This window comes from Callorhinchus milii, unplaced genomic scaffold (assembly GCF_018977255.1).
Source record: "Callorhinchus milii isolate IMCB2004 unplaced genomic scaffold, IMCB_Cmil_1.0 Scaffold1, whole genome shotgun sequence".
Taxonomy (NCBI): Eukaryota; Metazoa; Chordata; class Chondrichthyes; order Chimaeriformes; family Callorhinchidae; genus Callorhinchus; species Callorhinchus milii.
Genome location: NW_024704742.1, coordinates 73,017,523 through 73,040,152, shown reverse-complemented (window position 1 = coordinate 73,040,152; position 22,630 = coordinate 73,017,523). Strand labels below are relative to the sequence as shown.

The 22,630-nt window shown below is 42.7% G+C and overlaps 1 protein-coding gene across 1 annotated transcript in view; it reads right to left on the bottom strand.

The window, feature by feature from the left end:
* LOC103177625 (nuclear factor of kappa light polypeptide gene enhancer in B-cells 1) overlaps positions 1-16,087 on the bottom strand; it is an 80,129-nt gene extending 64,042 nt beyond the window's left edge. The window contains exons 1-4 of the mRNA XM_007891871.2: positions 15,860-16,087; positions 6,332-6,370; positions 4,899-4,974; positions 1,376-1,416 (exon numbers count right to left, since the gene is read on the bottom strand). Of these exons, the coding sequence (XP_007890062.2) occupies positions 1,376-1,416; positions 4,899-4,974; positions 6,332-6,361 (147 nt within the window). The 5' untranslated portion in view covers positions 6,362-6,370; positions 15,860-16,087. The remainder of the gene's footprint in view (positions 1-1,375; positions 1,417-4,898; positions 4,975-6,331; positions 6,371-15,859) is intronic.
* Between the last annotated feature and the right edge of the window lie 6,543 nt (positions 16,088-22,630).

Sequence of the window (22,630 nt, the reverse complement as noted above, 5' to 3'; positions counted from 1 at the left end):
GCTCTAGCAGGAACTCTACTTAGCCCCTTTACTGTAAGGGAAGATTTCACTGCACAACTCCCTGCAACCCTCCCAAAGACAAGTTAACTAAAACTCCAGAAAAGACAACTTTACATTCTTTATCTTGACCATTGCTTAAAAAAAAGTTTGCTGAACAGAAAGTGTTCATTGTTACCTTTACTTTTCACAACCTGAAATCTATTTCATATATTGACTGGTCTGCAAAGGGGGCTCAGGCACAGGAAAAAGTCCTCGGAACCTCTGGTCTTGCCGGAAGTTCATTCATTTTGCAAAAGTATTCTCCAGCTCTACATTCACAGTCCAAATTAAATATGATGCTTACATTTATGTTATTCATGCCACCAAGGAGTTTAAATATCTGAATAACCCTCTTTTGCAATCTTCTGGTTGACTACATCTCTTCATAACTGAATGCTCTCGGATCCAGGATAATTCCATTTTCAACAAATCAAAACATTACATACATGGGATTCACTCAAATTGTCTACACAATAGAAGTAAAAAATCTAGCTTGGTAGTTAAGCATGCTTGAATTATGTTCCAATATTTGACTGCCTTTTTAATAATATTCAACCTTAACTGGATGCTGTTATGCATGTTGTGTAAACTTTATGCTAAACATGGGAATATTTAACATAATTTGTAAATTGTGAAGGGATTGCAGATAATAATAATCCTTGCATTTGATAAAGCACCTTATCATGTCTTCGGGACGTCTCAAAGCGCTTCACAGAATATACCATAAAGTGAATTGACTGCATATTTTGTGGGTGAAACGTAGCAACAAATTGCACACAGCAGTGTCCCAAAACCAGTCGTGGATTGAATGACCAAATATTTTTATTGATTTATTTATTTTGAAGTGATTATTTCCCCCCAGAAAAGCGACCTGCTAATCAACTAACAACCGGGTTTCTACTTACTGCTAAGTGAACAGAGGGGTGTGGAATAAGGAAACTTGCCTAATGTTTCACCTTGCCCGGGAATCAAACCCAGGTCTCTCGCTTGCTGTTCGGTTATTCGCTTTATCTTTTTTGTTTAGTTAAGTCAATATCGCATTAACTAGCAGTATAGTGCAGAAGTCCAATGTGCAGTGCAGCCAGCTTCTCAGCCAACTATTAAAAAGTGAGCCGAAGGAGTGGCAGTGGGATCCTGTCTCCAGCAAATCTGGGAGCCAGTCAGTGTGTTAATCATGTTAAGGTCGCACCAAATACAATGCATGTGTTAATTGGCATCATTTTGCATGAATTCACACATTGCAATTTACAACCCACCATTAGGGAAGTACAGGAGGAGAGTAATAATGCAGAACAAATGTGACACTTTGTATCTTCTTCTAAGATCACTTGCTTACCTGTTTGGGCTGTTCTACGATCTGAAGATAAGGTCCATCAGCTGGAAGAAAGATACAGAAATGATTACACCTTTATACAACAAAATGCATATTAAAAAACCAATTGTCAATACTGTCAATAATTAAAATATTGAGTAAATACTGGAAATTTAGCTGAAGATTACCAACTACATTCTCCCCACCATTGAAAACACTACTAGCCTCGCAGGCTTTAAGACCAAAAAAACGTTTTGGACTTGGTCAAATTCAATTTGCTGATCAGAAGATAGTGAACAACAACAACAAAATTACATTTGTATAGTGCCTTTCACATTGGGAGGACGTCGCAGTAGTTAACAGTAGTTCTTAAGTTGAATAAAAGACCAGAAGTGATAATAATCCTTACAATTGATATTGTGTCTTTCATGTCAGAAGGATGTTTCAAAGAGCTTCACGGGACATACTATAATGTGTAGAAAGTGTAGTGACTGTGTATTTTGAAGGTGAAACTGGCAACTAATTTGCATACAGCAATATCCATTGCCAAATACCCAGATAAACCAAAGAAATACATGATTTACATGTACAGACAACATTTTCACGAAAGGATGGACATTGATCAAGTGAGCAACTAACACACTTGGACTGGGAACCCTAGGTTTAATACATAAGACTGTAAGGAGATAGTTGATCTCAGTTAGAGTGGCAGTAAGGGTGCTAAACTTATCCTCAGTGCTCCAGAATAGAGAGAAGAAAATTATCCCAGATTCTCGCTCCTGATCCTTATCCTGCAACACGTTGGAAAGTACATGTGGACTTTGGGCGAGGATTAAACCAGCTTTGCTGTGATTTCCACTTGTGAATAAATTTATATCAACGCCTTGGGATGTCCTCCCGACGTGAAAGGCTCTATACAAATGTAATCTTGTTGTATATTAGATTTTTCCCATTAAAATCACACAATTTATTGTCAATACAATACAATTTACATATATACAGCGCCTTTCACGTAGAGAGGATGTCCCAAGATGAATTCACAGCACTGGATGGACACCCGAGCTAATGATGGGAGCTGAGGGGAGTGAGGAGCAAAAGATGATCAAAGAGGTACATTTGAGACGGACCTTAAAGAGGGGAGGGAGCGAGTGAGTTAAGGGACTCTAGGATGGAGTTCTAGAAAGCAGGAGAGGAAAGAGCAGAAGATAACAGTGTTTTTATATTGCTTTGTAATCAAATATTGATATTCTTTGTCTTCAAACAGCAATGCTAGGAATGATGGTAGTGAAAGCTAATCCTAGCAATTGCAAGTATTGATAAAATACTGCAGTGAACTGTGTACAGGCCACCTCACAACAACCAGATTTATTTACAAAACTTTTATAAATGTCATCCGATGTGCTCATGGGTAAAAGGCACCTCACAATGCAGCACTTGATCGTACATACTGGAAAGCTGATCTCAGTCCGGGCAGCAAATTCCTTTTAGTTAAGAGAGGGGGACATCTGCCAGAGTTGTCACTGCTCTGGAGCTCCCAGCTGGAAAGTGTGTGTATGTGGATGCTGAGCTTAGCTGTGATCTTCCCATAGTCTGACAGTCTGACAACACTCAACATGAAGACTCAACGTCAAGACTCACTATCAAATGTTGGCCGCATGGCAAGGTATTATTGCATGCTCAGGACCCATGAAACCATACCCCAATAGAAGGAAAATTAGTCAAAGTCTTAGTCAAAGTCAAATTAGAAAAATTAGTCTACGGTCTTCTGGAGAAGAGAAAATGGGGGTGCGGGGGATAGAAATTCAGATACGGGGAAATAGAAGCTGTAGACATAAAATGACATTTTTAAATGTTTCTACTACTTTCAAAGGAAATCTCAATCAGATAAATCATGGGCTATTATCTAAAGCCAGACAGGGTAACAAACTTATAGCAGGCACTAACGTGAGAGTGTGATCAAAGTCAAGAGACTTCTCATTCTCATATTCTCATACCATCAAACAGTTCCTTTCGTAGTACAGAAAATAAGGGCAGCTAAACTGAGTCACCAATCTCTCTCCCTCAATTTGTTTTTTTCTCCCACAGTGGAAATCTTTACACAATTTCTGTTCACAATTTCAAGCAGAGCTGGCCGTAAATCTGTTTATTACATTTCAATCCTCTCTCACAGTAAAGATAGTTGCACAAATCTACAACCATTGTACTGTTAATAACTGCAAGCAGGAAAACCACAAAAGAAAATGCAATTCTCAAAATATAAACTAAATGTCAGAAATGTCACATGCTTCCTATATCCCAGTCACAAACACTACTATTGCAAACAACTGTGAGATGAAAAGGATGACATTTGGTAACAGATCTAATGGAATATTGAACCCTTTGTAAAAAGGAACCAAAATTTTAGGTGATAATTATTGTCTGGTTTCTGGTTTGAGAAAATGATTTTATAAGGCGGGGGTAGAAGTCTTATTTTTCAGTAAGTTCAGAGACAGCACCTAAGTGTATTGGGCAGGCTCCGGTCTGCTTTACGTCCCCCGCCTCACTCGCCCCACTATTGGCGGGTGGGCCTTCTGGAACTCCATCCCACAGTCCCTCTGCCTCTCCCCTCCTTTGCCTTCTTCAAGACCCATCTCAAGACCTTCCACTTCAACTGTGCTTTCAATCCAGCTCGGGTCCGAAACTGTGTCTATCGAGCGCCTTGGGACGTCCTCCCAACTTGAAAGACGCTATACAAATATAAGTTTGTTGTTGTTGTTGCATTGAGTCTACAAAACCAAGTCTATACACATACGAGGAACACTTTGAGGTACATTTCCCATTTTTAAACCCTCATGCCCTTTTGACTCTCCTCCACTTCCAAGAAATAGTAAGAACCTTTGCATTTGATATATTGCATTTCAGATCAGGAGGATATCGCAAAGTAATTCACAGAATATAATGCAAAGTGTGGTAACTGAGCATTTGGAGGCAAATGCCTAGAACCTGCTCTTCCCTCAGCAGTAAGAGCAATTCAGGAAAAGAGTAATTTCAAAAGAGGGACATTACCACAGATAGCAATGCCCTTTTATGCTTCCTTTGTAAATTGTGGCATGTGTATGGGAAACAATGAAGAACGCTTCCTTCCTGAGAGGAGGTGAGATTTCACCTGGTCTTCAAGAAGCCCCAGTCTGACGGTAAAGACCGATTTGGATAATGGTTATGAAAATAACCTAACAAATTAAAAGTCATACTTTAGGAAGAGTAGATCTTGTCTGACTAACTTCAGACTGGAATAGAATGCAAATGATTTTGCCCCATATACATTTATAAAGTAAATTAGAATTCTTCACACCCTGACACCCTCCTCACTCCAAATATAAGTTACTCCAAATTCTCAGTTTTGTAATGCGTTACAAAAGGGGACCACAAACAACTATACTTATATAGCACTTTACATGATTTATATGTATTTATGTATCATTTTACTGGATTTATATCAAACCGTTGGTGCAAGATAGTGTCTTGGAACACTGTTTTAACTGACACATCTCTTAATGGGAATACTTACGCGTCTGCAGTGGAGGGTCTGTTGGGCCAATTGGACTATTGAACATGCCGGCAGAATAGTTGTCCATGTTAAACATCTACAGGAAGGACAGAAAACAGTCAGCAAGTGGAAGCCACATCCAATTGCGCAGGAAATTATAGTTATAGCTTGTTTCAGCTGTCAAAGTTATCCTTTCAAAACCAGAAATAAATTCACTATTTTGTACGTAGATAAGGCATTTGAGATAATCTTTAGATTTGCATACGCTATCTAACAATATGCTTACTTAAGTTTTTTTTCTTATTTTTACATAAGATTCTTGCCCAATTAGGCATATTTGGCCAGAAGGCTTTTCAAATGAAAAGGGAGGAAAAGTAGCAAAAAAAAGCATTTTCAATATGATGAGAAAGTTTAATCAAATCCATTGAAGTTCAATGTTCTAGAACAAGCGAGTGCCCCATCTGTGGTATAATTATGGGTCTTTTCTATCCCAGTGCAGCCGAGATGCTGTGAGTATCAGCACTGTGACTGGGTGGGAAGAATCCTTCATTGTGTATGGGTGTATTCTGTAGTGCATGTGCATCTTAACCAGCAATAGGATTTATTAAGCTATCTTAATCTCTTTTCGAGATTTGGTTTGATGGCCTAATAATGTGACCATTGTTTTCATATACATATTTATCAAGTTACAGACAAACGGTTAAACTCTGCTGGATTGCTGCCTCTTTTACCTTGGCTAAGCAAATTTTCCAACCTTACCATCCCTAATTCTGCCCGCTATAATGATTACTTGAATTGACCAATAAGATCACAAACACATTTTCAACCCCTTAATTTTTCCCAATATTTCAACAGGAATAATTTAATCTGTTCAAGCAAAATGAGCTGTAACCAAACTAGTTCAATTGCTGCTTAAAGCTGTGAGTGAGACAATAGAAGCACAAAATTCCACCTAACTTAGCCTGCAAGACAATTTTATTTTAAAATCTAAGATGGTTCAGACTTGTGGCAAATACTCAATTTAATCTTAATTTCTGCAGTTTTTTTTAAAAAAACTTACATTTTAAGACAAAATGGTCCTGCAGGTTAGACGGTCCTCCCATGGAGGATTTTTAATGCATCAGTTAGTCCTTTATCTAGATCTCCATTCAGTGCTTTTACATCTTTATAATTTATTTCTGATTTGAACACAATATTGATCAATTCACTTATGTTTGTATCTCAAGAATGATGCTGCAGTTGATTATTTTCATTTTTATCCCTGTGGAGAAGCTTCTGAGCTCTGCTTGGTTTGCCCTCAGCAACAACACAGATAACAGCTGCTCAGCAGTATAATGGAACGAAGCTTCACCACTAATGGATGCCCATGCACTTGCTGCTACTGAATTTTTTCTGTGATCTGATCCCATCAGATCGCCCTTAATTAAATCACACCCCAAACCTCCAATACTTACTCGAAGCTGGTATGTATCATCTTCAGCCATTTTATTAACCTAAGAAAGGAATGAAAAGAATATTTAGTTTAAAAATCAATGTTCTTTACATAAAATGCTGTAGTACAGACATTGCATTGTGACTATTCTTCATATACAACTTACTGACAACTCTTTGCCTTTGGTAATTAATCCAAAGGACGGTTGGAATCATTTACCACTTATGACATCTTTGGAAAAAACTGGACGAGAATTTTAAGTAATGGATATCCTGAATTATCACACATCCAGGCAAATATGAATTCTACAGAACATCCAATTTGGCTGCCTGGCGAAAAAGGGTCTTATAGAGAAGCTTCTGAGCTCCGCTGTTTCCCGCCAAGAAAGGCGCTCAACTGAAAGCCAATCATCTGTGGTTGTCAGGTTGTCAAATTGTGCTAAAGGTACTCCTCTTCTGTAAAATTAAACACAATTATCCACTACAATTTGGCTCATAGAAGTCGCTCAGCCTCTTCATTGCCATCTTCCTCATTCCTCAAATAGATTCAATGTTAAAAAATGAAAAACAACATTACTTTTGTCCACTGCATACCTAAACATATTATTGACAGAAAGAATAAAGGGTGTGATAATTCCTTTCATAAGCATCGAAAAGGATCAGAGTGGAAATTGTGAAGAGGATATTATATTCCTTGTAAAAAGAAACTACCAGGAAGTGCTTCCAGTAACAAAAGCATTAATGTAAATGTATAGGTATAAACAGAGATGAGGAATACGTGTTGGGACATTCTCACGACGTGAAAAGTGCTCTATAAATGTAATTTTGTTGTTGTCGTTCTAGTTTCATTGTGTTGTCTTAAGGCATGATATAGCTCAGCATCTTTGAGGTCCCAAACAAAAAATGTGCTAATTGCAACTCAGTTACAATGACTTTAGACAAGGATGACACCTCTGACAAATTGCAGCAAACCCTCAGACTGCACTCATGTGTCAGGCTGGACTATGGGTTCAAATTCCCAACATGGAGTCCCGTAGCGTATTGGTTAGCGCTCTTGCCTCGCAAGTGTGAGGACCCAGGTTTAATTCCTGAGTAGGGCGAAACCTTAGGCAAGTTTTCTTACTCCACAAGCCTCTGTTTATCTAGCAGCAAGCAATAACCCGATTGGTGATCCACTTTCTGAGAAATAAACCTTCCGAAAAAAAAAATTTGGTCACACAATCCACGGCTGCCGCATTTAGCCCATAAAATATTCAACTAATTCACTTTACAGTATATTCTGTGAAGTGCTTTGAGACGTCTCAACGACATGACAAGATGCTATATCAAATGCAAGGATTATTATAATTACTGTAAAGTGAATTGACTGTATATTTGTGGGCGAAACACGGCAGTCAATTGCGCACAGCAGTGTCCCACAAACAGTCGTGGATTGAGTGACCAAATTGTTATTGTTTTTTTTCTTGAGGGATTATTATCAGGCGTGTAGAATAAGGAAACTTGCCCAAGGTTTCACCCTTATTATTATTATTATGGGGCTTGAACCCACAATCGTCTGACTCATAGGTGAGAGTGCTACCAACTGAGCAAGGCTGGAAACTGATGACTGGCACTGGTACTGTGTCGTGCCAATATATGTCACAGATCTCAGGGCAGTTGGGGAGAGTGGAGAAAGGGGAAAATGGATCAGGAAACTCAGATGAACTGGATTCATGAAATGAACAGAAAGGTATGACTATCTATATGGAGGCAGACCAATGGTACTCAGAGACACAGTTATAGTTTTAAGTGTAATTGTAGACTAAAGAGGCTTTAATGGAAACAAATAATTGGTCAGTTTGTTCAGAGAGAATAAGAACATTGTTCTGGGATGATTCAGCCCACCAAACGAAACTATGAATTGTTTAACTTGTTTTGAGATTTATTTTCCAAAATGAATCAATCTTCTCAGTGGCCAGGGGTAATAGGCGATAAATCGACACAATGTAAAAATCACAGGATATCTGTGTAAAAATTCACTAACCACACACTGGTGGTTAAAGTTTGTTGTCGAATCTGTGTTGATCTTTTGGTAAAGGTAATTACCAACATGAACTTAATTTGTGTAAAGAAGTAACTTTAAATAGGGTTAAATTTGTGGTAAGATAACAAGACACATTTTACAGAAAAAAAAGTGCTGGTCATCAGTTGCCAGTCTTGCTCAGTTGGTAGCACTCTCACCTCTGAGTGAGACGATTGTGAGTTCAAGCCCCATAATAATAATAATCCTTGCATTTGACATAGCGTCTTATCATGTCTTATCCTGACCCCTGAGTGTCCAGCACCTTGGGACGTTCTCCCGATGTGAAAGGCGCTCTATAAATGTAATTTTGTTGTTGTTATAACAAAGGACAAGAAAATTGAAGCACAAGAACATTGAAACAAAAAGGGCTATTCATCTCATCTGCATGCTATTCTTAAGCATACCTTGTACAACCTTTACTATGACAATGACTTTAATAAGGAAGTCATCCCAAAGTTCTTCACAGTATATACAGTACTGAAGAGTGCAGTGACTATTTTTCTAGGCAAACGTGTGCTTTGCAGGTGAAGCAACAGCCAATTTGTACACAGCAATGCCCGACAAATAACCATGAAGCGAATGACCAGTTTTATTTGGGGAATCGGTGCCAGGAAATTGGGAGAAACTCCTTTCTCGTTTCAAACAGTACCATGAGATCTTACACATCCACCTGAACAGGACCTTGGTTTAATGTATCATCTGAAAGATGGCACCTCAAGCAATGCAGCACATCCCCAGCACTGGATTGGAGTGTCAGCATAAACTGTGAGTTCAATGTCCCGAGGTATAGCTTGAATCCACAACCTTCTGACTCTGAGGCAAGAGTTCAAGCATCTGAATCAGCCTGATACACTTGTTGAATCGCTTTAGTGAGATGATTAGCCACAGATAAAGTGCACAGACACAACTCCTTAAAACTTCTCCCTGATCAAAAGGTAATTTACGAAAACTACCTGCAGATCCAACACCTCAGCCTTCATTGAACCCAGATCAGTTCCATCTGCTGATTAGATTTCAATGGACTCAGGAGCAGAGGATCGATCCACTGTACTTAATAGTGTATTGGATCATCTAAGCCTACATTTATCCTTGTATAGTGTGTGTTGGTATGGCTCAGTTGGTAGCACTCTGACCTTTACACAGAGCCTCGGGTTCTGTAGAACTTGCCCTATTTACCCAGCATGGAAAGCCTGTATTAGTGTTTTTTAGCTGTCCATTTGAAACTTATGTTACAACCTTGTTTCCTCCTCAAGTATCAAGCACTCCGGTGGCATGATCTCAATCCCCACCATATTTATCATAGGATAGTTTTTAAAACAAGTGACGGCAGATGAATCCAACGGGTAACAAAAAGAAGAAGTTATTGAGGAATGTGACTGGTTAGTCTCTGACTTACCCTATGAAACTTGAACAAAACTGGTTAAAAAGTAGAGGACGTTTAGAAAGCAAAACCCAATTAAAAGCTGGGACATAAATGTAACAGAATATGAAGAGGGAATCCCTAACAATATAGTTTCACGTGTTTTCAGTGTGAGCGTATTTTTTGTTTTGAAATAACTGTTTCAAGAAGTGACTGTTTCACTTTGCAAACAATAAAAACATAGGTTTATCTACAGTCAGATCCTGTTATAATGCAGTGGTGTGTATCCGTTAAAAAAAACAGGCCCTTTATTAAAATGAGTAAGGTTATAAAAATAGCCTCTGGTCAGTACTTCCATGTGTCAGGCCATTGTCACCATCAATCCTATGAGTGTTTCCAGTTATTTCTGAGACACCACTAGACATCAGGACTGCTAGTCATTGCTAGAAACCAGAGTGTACTGCACTTCTGATATACAATCTATCAGTCCATGGTATCTATAAATGGGCCCCCACAACTATAATATAAAAGAAAACCCTCAATGCTTTATAGAATATATATATATATTATTTATATATATTTCCTTCCTCATTCCCTTCACCTCTCTCCCTCTCTTCCTACTTTCAGGTCCCTTCTGAAGACCTTTCTTTTTGACTGCGCCTTTGGTCACCCTCTTCCCCCTCCCCATGGCTCGGCCCCGGGATTCATTACTGTGAAGCGCTCTGAGACGCCGTCCGGCGTGAAGGGCGCTATATAAATCCAAGTTGTTGTTATATATATATTTATAGAATGAGATTAATTAGAAATCAAGTGAACATTGTTACGTAAATGAGATGTCCAATAAATAAATTTCAATAAGTGGTGGAATTCAAGGGAAGATTAAGACTCCGGGTTTGGTTGAAATAGTGGCAGAGGTTGGAAACCTTTAACATCCACCTGAATCATAAGGCATTGGGACCTAAATTCCTAAACAAAGTGATGTCTCAAAAATAACTAGTTTTCATACAGAAAACAACCATTTAATGGCTATGTTGTGGTATGTTGTGCATTTTGTGCAGTGTTCACTCACAAATACACGGTCACTGCATTTTACAGTAACATGTACATGGTCTTCAGAAAACTTGTTTAAAGATATTTTTTTAAAAAGTTACTTTATTAATAAAGAAAAACTACTGTTTTTAACAAAAATGTGAATTATGCCAACAGGTTTATGAAAATACTAAGCAATTTTGGAAATGAATTGGTTATTTAGATACGAGATAGAAATGTTTCTAAATAGTACAATACTATACATTAGGTAAGTTGTATAGTTTTGCACCATTTAGAAACATTTGTAACAACTTGTACTATTGTATCTAAAGAACCATTTCATTTTTAAAATTACTTAGTATTTTTACGCTTGTAGGATACTAATACAGCAGTATCACTGATTATTGAAACAACTCCTGTGCTCCTTAAAATTACTATTCATTGTAATAATTAAAATGTTACATCAGCTATTCGATTATTTAATTCCCAAGATTTTGATGCTGAGAAATCCCGCAACATGGAAAAACAGGAACAGGAGGAGGCAATTCAGCCCATCAAGACTGTCTTACCAGTTTATTAGACCTTGTCAGTCCTTTAAATCCCAATGCCCTACCCTTTCACTATTTCCCAAGCCAGTCAGGAGCTCCGAGTGGATCCAGTAATTCAGTTTCCTGGTGTTTGCCTTTGGGGGCCTCAAAACTTAACCTTTGCATGGGGTCTCCAAAAGGCAAACACCTTCATTGCCCCTTAATATCTTTAGTACATGATAGAAAAACATATTAGCATCTTAACTTTCTAAATCCTGCATAATTTTCAATATGCCTGGCACAATAGGCTGGTTCCTTGAAAATCATTCCTTGTTATTTTTTCTCCAGCACTCTCTCCGTTAAATTCTACAATTACTCTTGTAGTTCCCTGCATTCTCTTTAAATTCTTAATTGCCTTTTATTTCACAAGGGAAATAAACAATTCCTGTGGGTTCCATTCACCCTCCCCTCAGGAAAATCAGGAATAAGTTTCCCAGGTCAGAAGTGTAATGAACATTTTACTGTAATAATAAAAATCCTTATATTTGGTATAGCACTTTTCATGTTAGGAGCATGTCTCAAGTGCTTCACAGGATATACGGTAAAGTGGAGTGACTGTTGGTAAACGGGGCAGCTAATTTGTACACAGTAATGTTCCACTTAAAGCCATCAAGTGAATGACAAATTTTATTTGGGGAATTGTTGGCCAGGACCCCGGGAGAAATTTCCTTCTGTAGGGAGGCTGGCGGCCAAAGGCCATTTCACAGTTTGGTCGTGAGTGGAATAGAAGCAATATCCCCCAGCCTTCCAACAAGGGAAGTTAATTTTCTTATACTGTAAAAATTTAAGAATGAAAAAAAACTCTTGCTGGATTCCTTCTCTAATGGGTATGGGATTCAGCTTTAAAGGTTTATACAAACAAATATTCACAGCATTTATACTAGACCCACTTTGAATGGGCCTTATCTTCTCATAAATCCAAATATTTGTTGCCAGACACCTGTAAAGAATAATTAGGCTCAATTCAAAAATAAAGAAATGAGTCATGCTTCCATTAACATTCCCAACAAATTTCACCTACGCAAAACAGTAGAAATCATGATTCATCTTTGACTGTAGGAAACTGCTTCTTTTTAGGTAAATTTTACACAGTTGCACAATTGTACCGGCTCTCACATATATACACATTGTTTCAATATGAGGTGGTTATTTATAAATGTACCAAATATAAAAGCTGTAGACTAATACGTGGGAGTTAAATATCACCGATTTTCTATCTTTTAAGTAAGAAATACACAGTGTACAACTTATACTAAGAATATTTCTTGCATTCAATGAAGTGCTTCTTCATGTCGTCAAAACATTTCATAGCACATCACAATAATTTTACTGTAAAGTGTTGTGGGTGTATTTGTTGGTGAACATGGCAGTCAATTTGTACACAGTGACGCCCCACAAACAGCCATGAAGTAAATGACCAATTCTACCTGGAGGATTGTCGGTTAGGTCAACTCCCTTCTCTTTTCTAACAGTGTGGTGGGATTTTAACACCTACCTGAACAGACAGGTGGGACCTCATTTAAACATCTCATTGGAAGGACAGCATTAATAACCTGCAGCGATCCTCTATCATTGCGTTACTGTGCCAGCCGAGACAATGAGCTCAATGTACTGATGTGGGGCTTGAACACACAATCAGCACATAGTTAATGTACATGAAAAATGCTTCGAAATATTGATGTAAAGGAACCATAAGTAATTGCAGGATTATTTGTTATTACAATAAAAAAATCTAGTAATGATTTAATTTGAATACTGCCACTAATAAAAATGGGCTGTTCCAAGTTATTCACATCTAAACACAACTACTCAACATTGTTGGAGATAATCCAACCATTGATGATAAAATATACGTTGCAGGCCTCCCCCTTGTTACATTGTTCTTTCACCACAAAAGTAACAAGAACAAAATAAATGTTTTTCATAGATGCTTTCAGTGGCAATATGTCCAGGTTTATAGCTGAAGGCTGCCAAGTCTTTTGGCCATCAGCTGTTATGCTTGTAGAGGGCTTCCTCAGCCATTAGAGGATCTACAACTGTCAGCATGACAGCCAAACCTCAATTTCAAGGCAAGCACCATGGTCAAGCTACAGCTTTATAGTTTTATAGCTGCTGTAGAAACAGCATAGAAACAGGCCTGGTCAAGGTGACAAATAACATTCTGTCCATCTGTGACCAGGGCTCCCTCTGTCTCCTCGTCCTCCTTGACCTCTCTGTTGCCTTTAATACCATTGACCACTCTTTCCTCATCCACCGTTAATCCTCTCACTTCAACTCCCTGCTTGTTGGTCCAACTCTTCCCTCCACAAGCTGCAGATCATCCAGAACTCTGCAGCTTGTATCCTCTCCGGCACCAGTTTCCGTGACCCTATCACCACCACCCTCACCAGGCTTCATTGGCTTCCCATTCCACAGAGGATAGAGTTCAAAATCCTCATCCTCACCAACAATGGCCTTGCTCCTTCCTACCTCTATCTACTAACCCCATATCAACCTGTCCGCTCCCTCCGCTCAGCAAGCTATGGCCTTTGCCATGTCTCCCATGCCCCCTGGCCTGCCACACCATCAGAGGTTGGGCTTTCAGCCTCTCTTCCCCCACCCTTTGGAACTCGATCCCACATTCCCTTCACCTCACTCCTTCCCTTGCCTCCTTCAAGGCACGTCTCAAGAACCCCCTCTTCGACCGTGCCTTCAGCCACCCTCCTATCCTCCACCCTCCCTGATCCCAACCACCCCCCCCGCTCGGGTCCAAATCCCTGACTGTCCAGCGCCTTGGGACTTCCTCCCTGCATGAGTTAATTTTGTATTGGATAGAAATCCCGGTGCGACTGACCATTTCCCAACCTGGTCTGGTCCCCCACTTGTACCCACCCATATACACCATATTATAATAATAATAATCCTTGTATTTGATATAGCGCCTTATAATTTTGTTGAGATATCTCATTCTCAAAGCGCTTCACAGAATATACTGTAAAGTGGACTGATTGTATTATTTTGTGGGTGACACTATAATAATCCTTCATAATAATCCTTGCATTTGATTTAGTGCCGTATTACATCTTCTAGATGTCTCAAAGTAGACGTACATTTACAGAATATACAGTAAAGTGAATTGACTGTATATTTGTGGGCGAAGCGTGGCAGCCAATTGCGCACAGCAGCGTCCCACAAACAGTCATGGATTGAAATGACCAATTTATTACTAATACATGGATATTTTTGAAGGGATTATTACACCCGGAAAGCAATCTGCTAATCGACTAACAACCGAGTTCCCAGTTACAGGTCAACAGTGGCATGTGGAGTAAGGAAACTTGCCCAACATTTGCCCTGGCTGGGAATCCAACCCAGGTCTCGGACTTGCTGAGGCTAATGCCCTTAAACACTGAGCTCCTCACTCACTCACAGATTTCTCCACAATCCAGAGCCACACAACAGAAACGCGGGCTGTACATTGCTGGGCACCAGGTGAGATGATGGCAATGAATTAAAGCACATAAATAAAATGTAAAAGAGTTAAAAAGCAGCGGAAACCTCCCCCCCCCCGAGTGTGACAGTGAGAGCGAGGGGTGTGTGCGGGGGGGGAGAGCTGCTACTCTACAGCCAACAGCAGAGAAACAGGAGCAGAGAGAGGCAGTAATAATCCTTGCATTTGATATAGCGCTTTGATATAGGCAGAGTAGCCGGGGACAGGCAATCTGTAGCCCTGTTGGCACATACTCAGGGGATCGGGTGAGGAGCCCGGGCTGCTCGGCACAGACGCCACTCGCGGCCTATAGAAGCTGCAGAGCAGCTCTCACTCTCTCTCACTCTCTCTCTCTCACGCTGAGCCTCGGGGATGCGGAAGTGAAGTCCATCATTAATATTGTGACCGGATTTTTTTTAGTAGCAAAATTACAATTTAACGGAGGTTAGAAGAGGGGCAGAGAGTGGGGGAGGGGGGGGGGGGCAGAGAGGGGGAGGGGGGGGCAGAGAGTGGGGGGGGGGGCAGAGAGAGGGGGGGCAGAGAGGGGGGGGGCAGAGAGTGGGGGGGGCAGAGGGAGGGGGGGGCAGAGGGAGGGGGGGCAGAGGGAGGGGGGGCAGAGAGAGGGGGCAGAGGGGGGGGACACAGAGAGGGGTGTAGAGAGGGGGGAAGAGTGTGGAGGGGGACAGAGAGAGAGGGGGGGAGAGGGAAAGAGAGAGGGGGGAGAGGGAGAGAGAGAGAGGGAGAGGGGCAAAGAGGGGGGAGGCAGAGGGGGGGGAGAGTGTGGAGGGGGACACACAGAGAGAGAGAGGGAAGAGGGCAAGAGAGAGGGGGGAGAGAGGAGGGAGAGGGTAAGAGAGAGGGGGGAGAGGGAGAGGAGGGAGAGAGGGAGGGAGAGGGAGGGAGAGGGCAAGAGAGAGGGGGGAGAGAGGAGGGAGAGGGAGAGAGGAGGGAGAGGAGGGAGAGGAGAGAGGGGGAGAGGGGAGAGGACAAGCAGCACAGAGTGTACAGGGGGTGTTGTCGGCTTCAGTCACTGAAGTTACTCACAGAGACGGGGAAGCGCTGCCGCGGGCGGGTCAGCCTCGGCTGTGAGGAGAGTGAGGGCCGTGCGGTGCGGTGCCGTGCGGTGCCTGTCCCTGTCACTGCCTGCTCAGGAGGCTCCTGCCATGTGACGCTGCCCTGCCCTGCCCAGCCCTGCCCTGCCCTGCCCGCCGCTGCTGCCACTGCTGCTCCGCGGCTGCCCCGCCAGCCGTCCCCGAGCTGGAATTTCCCCACCGCCTACCCCGCTCCCAGAGCGCCCCAAGCGGCCACTTAGCCACATAGCACACGCCTCCCCCCCTCCCCCCTTCCCCCTCCCCCCACACACACCCCTCCCCCCCCCCCGTGTTAACTCCACTTGCGCCCACAATGTTAACCCCTCCTTCGCTGAAGTGCCGGAACGTTTCGCCGGCACAATACACAGTCACTACACTTCGCTGTGCACCCCGCAAGGTATTGGTTAAGACGCTCGCCTCGCAAGCGAGAGGACCCGGGTTCGGTTCGGTTCGGTTCGGTTCCCGGGCCCGGGGCGAATCCTCAGCCAAGTTTCCTTACTCCACGCTCCTCTGTTTGCCGAGCAGGAGGCAGGAACCTGGCCCTTAAGCCGATTGCTTTTACCGGAGGTAATAACCCCTTCAAAAAAATAATAAAAGAATAATAATTTGGTCACCCAATCCAGGGCTGTTCGAGCGGCACTGCTATACGCAATTGGTGGCCGCGTTTTGCCTACAGTTAATTCACTTTACGATATATTTGTAAAGCGCTCCGAGATGTCTCGACGACGTGAAAGGCGCTACGCCAAATGCAAAGATTATTTATTCTTATTATAACCTTCGGGTGAAAGAGGACCCTTCTGCTCATTGGATCTCATCCCTCCAGAATGCCCATCCTGCCCTCTGCCCACCTCAACATCAAGCTGCTTTTTTTAAAAATAAATGAGTCCTCCCATCAAGATCCGGGTATTAAAAAGAAGATTCCTGGTGCCTGTTCTCGAATTACCCCATGCAATCATACACCTGTGTGTCCTCTTGTTCTGCGGGTCCCAGTGACGTGGATGAGGGAGGAGAGGTGTTGGAGGAGGATAGTATGATCAACTGTGTTGAATGCAGTGGAGAGATCCAGGAGGAAATGAGGCAGAGGGAGTCCTGGTCACAGAGGGAGAGAACAAAAATTGTGACTTTGACGAGTCCTGTCCCTGTGCTGTGGACAGGGCAGAAACTGGACTGGGAGGGCTGGTGTAGGGAGTGGAGGGAGAGGCGTAAGCAAAGTCGTTTTGCAACAATGTGGTACAGAACTTTGGCCAGGAAAGGCAAGTTAGAAATGGCCTGTAGTTTGCTAGATTACGGGAATCGAGGGTGTTTTTTTTTAAGGAGGGGACTAATGACAGCTATTTGAGGGGCAGTGGGAACAAAACCATAGGAGAGCAACTGGTTGACTGTGTCGGCCAGCAGGGCGCAGAGCAAAGGGGAGTTTAGTGACCAGCAGCTGGATGGGGATCTGGTTGAGGAAGCAGGTTGGTGGACTTCATATGGGTGATGAGTTAAGAGTGGAAGTTAAGGCTGAATTAATCAATTGCCAAATTCTGGAAACTCTAAAGTGGCACAAAAATAGAATTTCTCCTCAACTGTTGGTTCCTCATTGGGTTGAGTGTAATTTTTTTGGTCAGCTGAGTGTCTGACACATGCAAAACCCATCACCACGAGTTCCATGTATTCCACCTACACATGGAAATTTCCCCATTTCTGGAATGGAATGTGTGTATTCTCTCTTGGAGGGATTCATCCTACTTATTTAATTCCAACAACAACTTGCACTTGCATGCAGGGTGGAATCTCTGAGCGTATTTGGCACAAATCCAGAGAATATTAGGCACAAATTGGCAAGAGTGAAGGCTTGGAGACCTCAGAGTAAGCATTGGGGGTAGTGCTGGGATTTATTAATAATAATACTAAAGCGCTTCATAGGATTTACTCTGAGGTAGTAACTGTGTATTTGTAGGCGAATGTAGTAGCTCAATTGCACACAACAATGTCCCACCAGTGAACCATGACCAATTTTATTTGGATTGTTGGCAGTGGCAGCTCATCAAGTGAGGCACTGCCTCATTTAGAACTTCAGGAGCACGGGAGCAAGGAGCAAGACAGTACCAATTTGGGAGCTAAGGGAGCAAGACAGCAATGCCGTGGGAGAGAGATCAGGACCAAGAGAGTATGCGTGAAGGGCGCTTTGCCATGATAACAAGGTAGCTTGGTTAGGCAAACTCAGACGGCCTCATCTGTCAAAAAGATCACCAGCCACCACTGATTGTTGGCCAGGACACCGGGAGAAACTCCTTTTTCTTTTCCAAGTACAGCACCTCCCACAATGCAACAAGCCCCTAGCACCACATTGGAGTGTCAGCTTAGACTATGTGAGTTCAAGTCCCAATGTGGGGTTGGAACCCACACCTTCTGACTCAGGCGAGAGTGCCATCAACTGAGCCAGATTGACACACAACCAACTCAAATCACAATTGAGAACATTGCCTGGGAAGATTTCTGCTCCCTATCCAGCTCGGGCATCCTATCCTTGAGTGCCCTGGCTTGCAGGGTTAAATAGGAGTCTACAACAACAACAAGTTGAAGGTGCGAACGCATGAAGGGATTTTAAAATGATTGAAAGGATTTTGAAATTGATCTGGTTGGTAATTGGGATCCAGTGGAGCCTGACAAGGACTGGTGTGATGGGGGTATGGAGTTTTGTGCGGGTGAGAATCCGGGCAACAGAGTTCTGAATTAGTTGAATTTTGTGTATGGTGGAACTTGGGGACCAGCAAGGAGGGCATTGGAAAAGTCCAGCCGGGAAGTGACAAGCTGGGAAGTTAAGTCTGAAGCAAAAGTCTTCAATTTAAATCGAGCCAACTTTGCTGGTATGAGACAGGATTTAGCCAGAATAAACTGGGAGACTAAACTTAAAGATTTTACAGTAGACCAGCAATGGCAGACATTCAAGGAGATAGTGCAAAATTCCCAACGAGCACATATTCCTTTGAGGAATAAGAATGCCATGGGAAAGGTGGTGCAGCCATGGCTAACTAGAGCAGTTAGGGAAAGTATCAAATCAAAAGAAAAAGCCTATAAAACAGCGAAGATGAGTAGTAAACCCGAGGATTGGGAGAACTTTAGGGAACAACAGAGGAGGACCAAAAAATTGATCAAGAGGGAGAAAATAGATTACGAGGGCAAACTAGCAAAGAACATAAAAACAGACTCCAAGAGTTTTTACAAATATATAAAGAGGAAAAGGCTAGCGAGGGTGAATGTGGGTCCATTACAGGCAGAGACCGGAGGAATTATAATAGGGGACAAAGACATGGCAGAGTCATTAAACAAGTATTTTTCTACAGTCTTCACCGTAGAAGACACTGGAAACATACCAAAAATAGAGGACCAAGAAGACAATGTTAGCGAGCAACTTAGGGAGATTAACATTAGTAAAGAGATGGTTCTAGGTAAATTGTCGGGTCTTAAAACCGATAAATCCCCTGGACCGGATGGCCTGCATCCGAGAGTTTTAAAGGAGGTGGCTACTGAGATAGTGGATGGCATGTCTATAATCTTCCAAAAGTCTGTGGATACTGGAAAAGTTCCCATTGATTGGAAGATTGCAAACGTAACTCCACTATTTAAGAAGGGTGGGAGAGAAAATAGGGAAAACTATAGACCAGTTAGTTTGACGTCAGTTGTAGGGAAAATTCTTGAGTCCTTAATAAAAGACGTAGTTATGGGATACCTGGAAGACCATAAAAAGATTAGGCAGAGTCAACATGGCTTTACAAAAGGGAAGTCATGCTTGACTAACCTTTTAGAATTTTTTGAGGATGTATCCAGCAGGTTGGATAAGGGGGAACCAGTAGATGTGGTATATTTGGATTTTAGGAAGGCATTTGACAAGGTGCCACACAAAAGGCTGTTACTCAAGATCAAGGCCCACGGGATTAATGGGAAAATATTAACATGGATAGAAGAGTGGCTATCGGGTAGAAAGCAGAGAGTAGTGATAAACGGATCATTCTCGAATTGGCAGGATGTAACTAGTGGAGTGCCACAAGGATCAGTGCTTGGGCCTCAGCTATTTACCATTTACATCAATGATCTGGACGAGGACATTGAATGTAATGTGTCTAAATTCGCGGATGATGCTAAACTAGGTACAGAGTGAGCTCTCAGGATGATGCAAAAAGATTGCAACAAGATATAGATAGGCCTGGGGAGTGGGCAAGTAGGTGGCAGATGGAATTCAATGTTAGCAAGTGTGAAATTATTCACCTTGGTAGCAAGAATAAAAGAACAGATTATTTTCTGGAAGGGGAGAAGTTAGATAGTGTTAGTATTCAAAGGGATTTGGGTGTCCTTGTACACCAGTCCCAAAAAGTTAGTTTGCAGGTGCAGCAAGCAACTAAGAAGGCGAACGGCATGTTAGCGTTCATTTCAAAAGGTTTAGAATATAAGAGTAGGGAAGTCTTGCTGCAACTGTATAGGGCTTTGGTGAGACCGCACCTAGAGTATTGTGTGCAGTTTTGGTCTCCTTATTTAAAAAAGGACATACTTGCCCTAGAGGGGGTGCAGCGTAGATTCACTCGGTTAGTTCCTGGGATGAGGGGACTGACCTATGAGGATAGGCTGAATAAACTAGGGCTGTATTCTCTAGAGTACAGAAGAATTAGGGGGATCTTATTGAAACTTATAAGATTCTTAAAGGGCTGATAAAGTAGACACAGAGGGACTGTTTCCCCTGGTAGGAGAATCTATAACCAGGGGTCACAGTCTTAAAATTAAGGGTCAGCCTCTTAGAACAGAGTTGAGGAAACATTTCTTCACTCAGAGGGTAGTGAACTTATGGAATTCACTACCCCAGAAGGCTGTAGATGCTCAGTCCTTGAACATTTTCATGACTGAGAGTGATAGATCCTTGAAAAATAGAGGGATTAGGGGATATGGGGATAGGGCAGGTAATCAGAGTTAGGTGAGAAGATCAGCCATGATCTTATTGAATGGCGGAGCAGGCACGAAGGGCCGAATGGCCAACTCTTGCTCCTAATTCTTATGTTCTTATGTTCTTAAAGGTGTGGATGAGGGTTTCGGATGCATTTGTTGTGAGGTATGGACGGAGGCGGACAATATGACAGAGGTGGTAAAAAGCGTTCTTGGTCATGGAATGGATGTGGGGTAGAAAGGAAAGCTGGGGATCAAATCTGATGCCTAAGTTGCACACGGGTTTGGAGAGTCTGAGGGAGAGCCCGGGGAGGTTGAGGAGTTCAGGCCCACAGGAGAGAAGATGTTGATGGGAGCCAAAGAGTATGGCTTTGGTCTTGCCAACATTCAGTTGCGGAAATTTCTGCTTATCAAGGCCTTGATATCTGTCAAACAAACTGACACAACATCAGTGGATTGGGAGTCACAGCTGGAGGAGGAGAAGTAGATTTGGGTGTCATCCCCATACATGTGGAAGTTGACCCCATGTCTGCGGATCACATGAGCGAGAGGGAGCATGTAGATGAGGAAAAGAAGGGGGCCAAGGATGGAACCTCAAGGTACTCTGCAGGTGAGTGGTTGGGGTGGGAAGGAAAAACATTTGCCGAGATAGAAGTGGAGGCAGTTGGTTAAGTAGGACTCGAACCATACGAGCGCCCTGCAGATGATTGGGCACGGGTGGGAAGAGAAAATGTTTGCGTTCCCTAATTCTTGTCCCACCTTATGCCTCTGCTCCACCCCTAACCGCACCCCACTCCACTCACCTAACTCAGTTTGAAATCAGAGTGCAGTTTTATCACAGTATTTGCTACATCAAAGTGATTCAAGACTCTATCTCAGCTGATATTGGTGATGTTTGTGTTACTCTGAAGTCAGATCACATTGAATCTAAATAAACTGTACAGTACTATTTCCCTGTGAGGGTTTCACTCACCAAAATAGGTCATATTTTGCAATCAAAGTGAGTGGTTGTTACTATATTTAGTAAGGCGTGGTAGTTATGTCATGGGTAGAAAACAACAGTTGTAACTGCAGCAGCAGTTCCTCAACTATCCTTTCTACCCCACATCTGCGCCATGACCTGCTCTGCCTTCCCTGACCTCTGCAAAGTCGCCTGGTTCCGACATTGTCTCATACCACAGGCCACCAAAACCCTCATACATGCCTTCATTACCTTGAGACTCGACTATGCAAACTCCCTGCTTGTCGGCCTCCCCAACTCCTCCCTCCATAGGCTGCAGATCATCCAGAACTCTGCAGCCTATGTCCTCTCCTACACCGGCTCCGTCACCCTATCACCCCCATCCTTGCCCGACTCCACTGGCTTCCCATCACACAGAGGATACATTTCAAGATCCTGGTTCTCACCATCAAAGCCCTCCACGGACTTGCTCCCCCCTACCTCTCCGACCTCCTAACCCTCTACCATCCTGTTTGCTCTCTCTGCTCAGCGGCCTCCGGCCTGCTTCTCGTCTCCTGCCTTGCTCGCCCCACTATTGGCGGGTGGGCCTTCCACCACTCTGCCCCCACCCTCTGAAACTCCATCCCACAGTCCCTCTGTCTTGCCCCCTCCCTTGCCACCTTCAGGACCCACCTCAAAACCTTCCTCTTCGACCGTGCTTTCGATCTACCTGCTTCACCCCCCACTCACCCTCCACCCTCCCCCACCCCGAGCCCCAGCTCAGGTTCGTAACTCTGTCTGTCCAGCGCCTTGGGATGTTCTCCTGACGTGAAAGGCGCTATACATATGTAATTTTGTGGTTGTTAT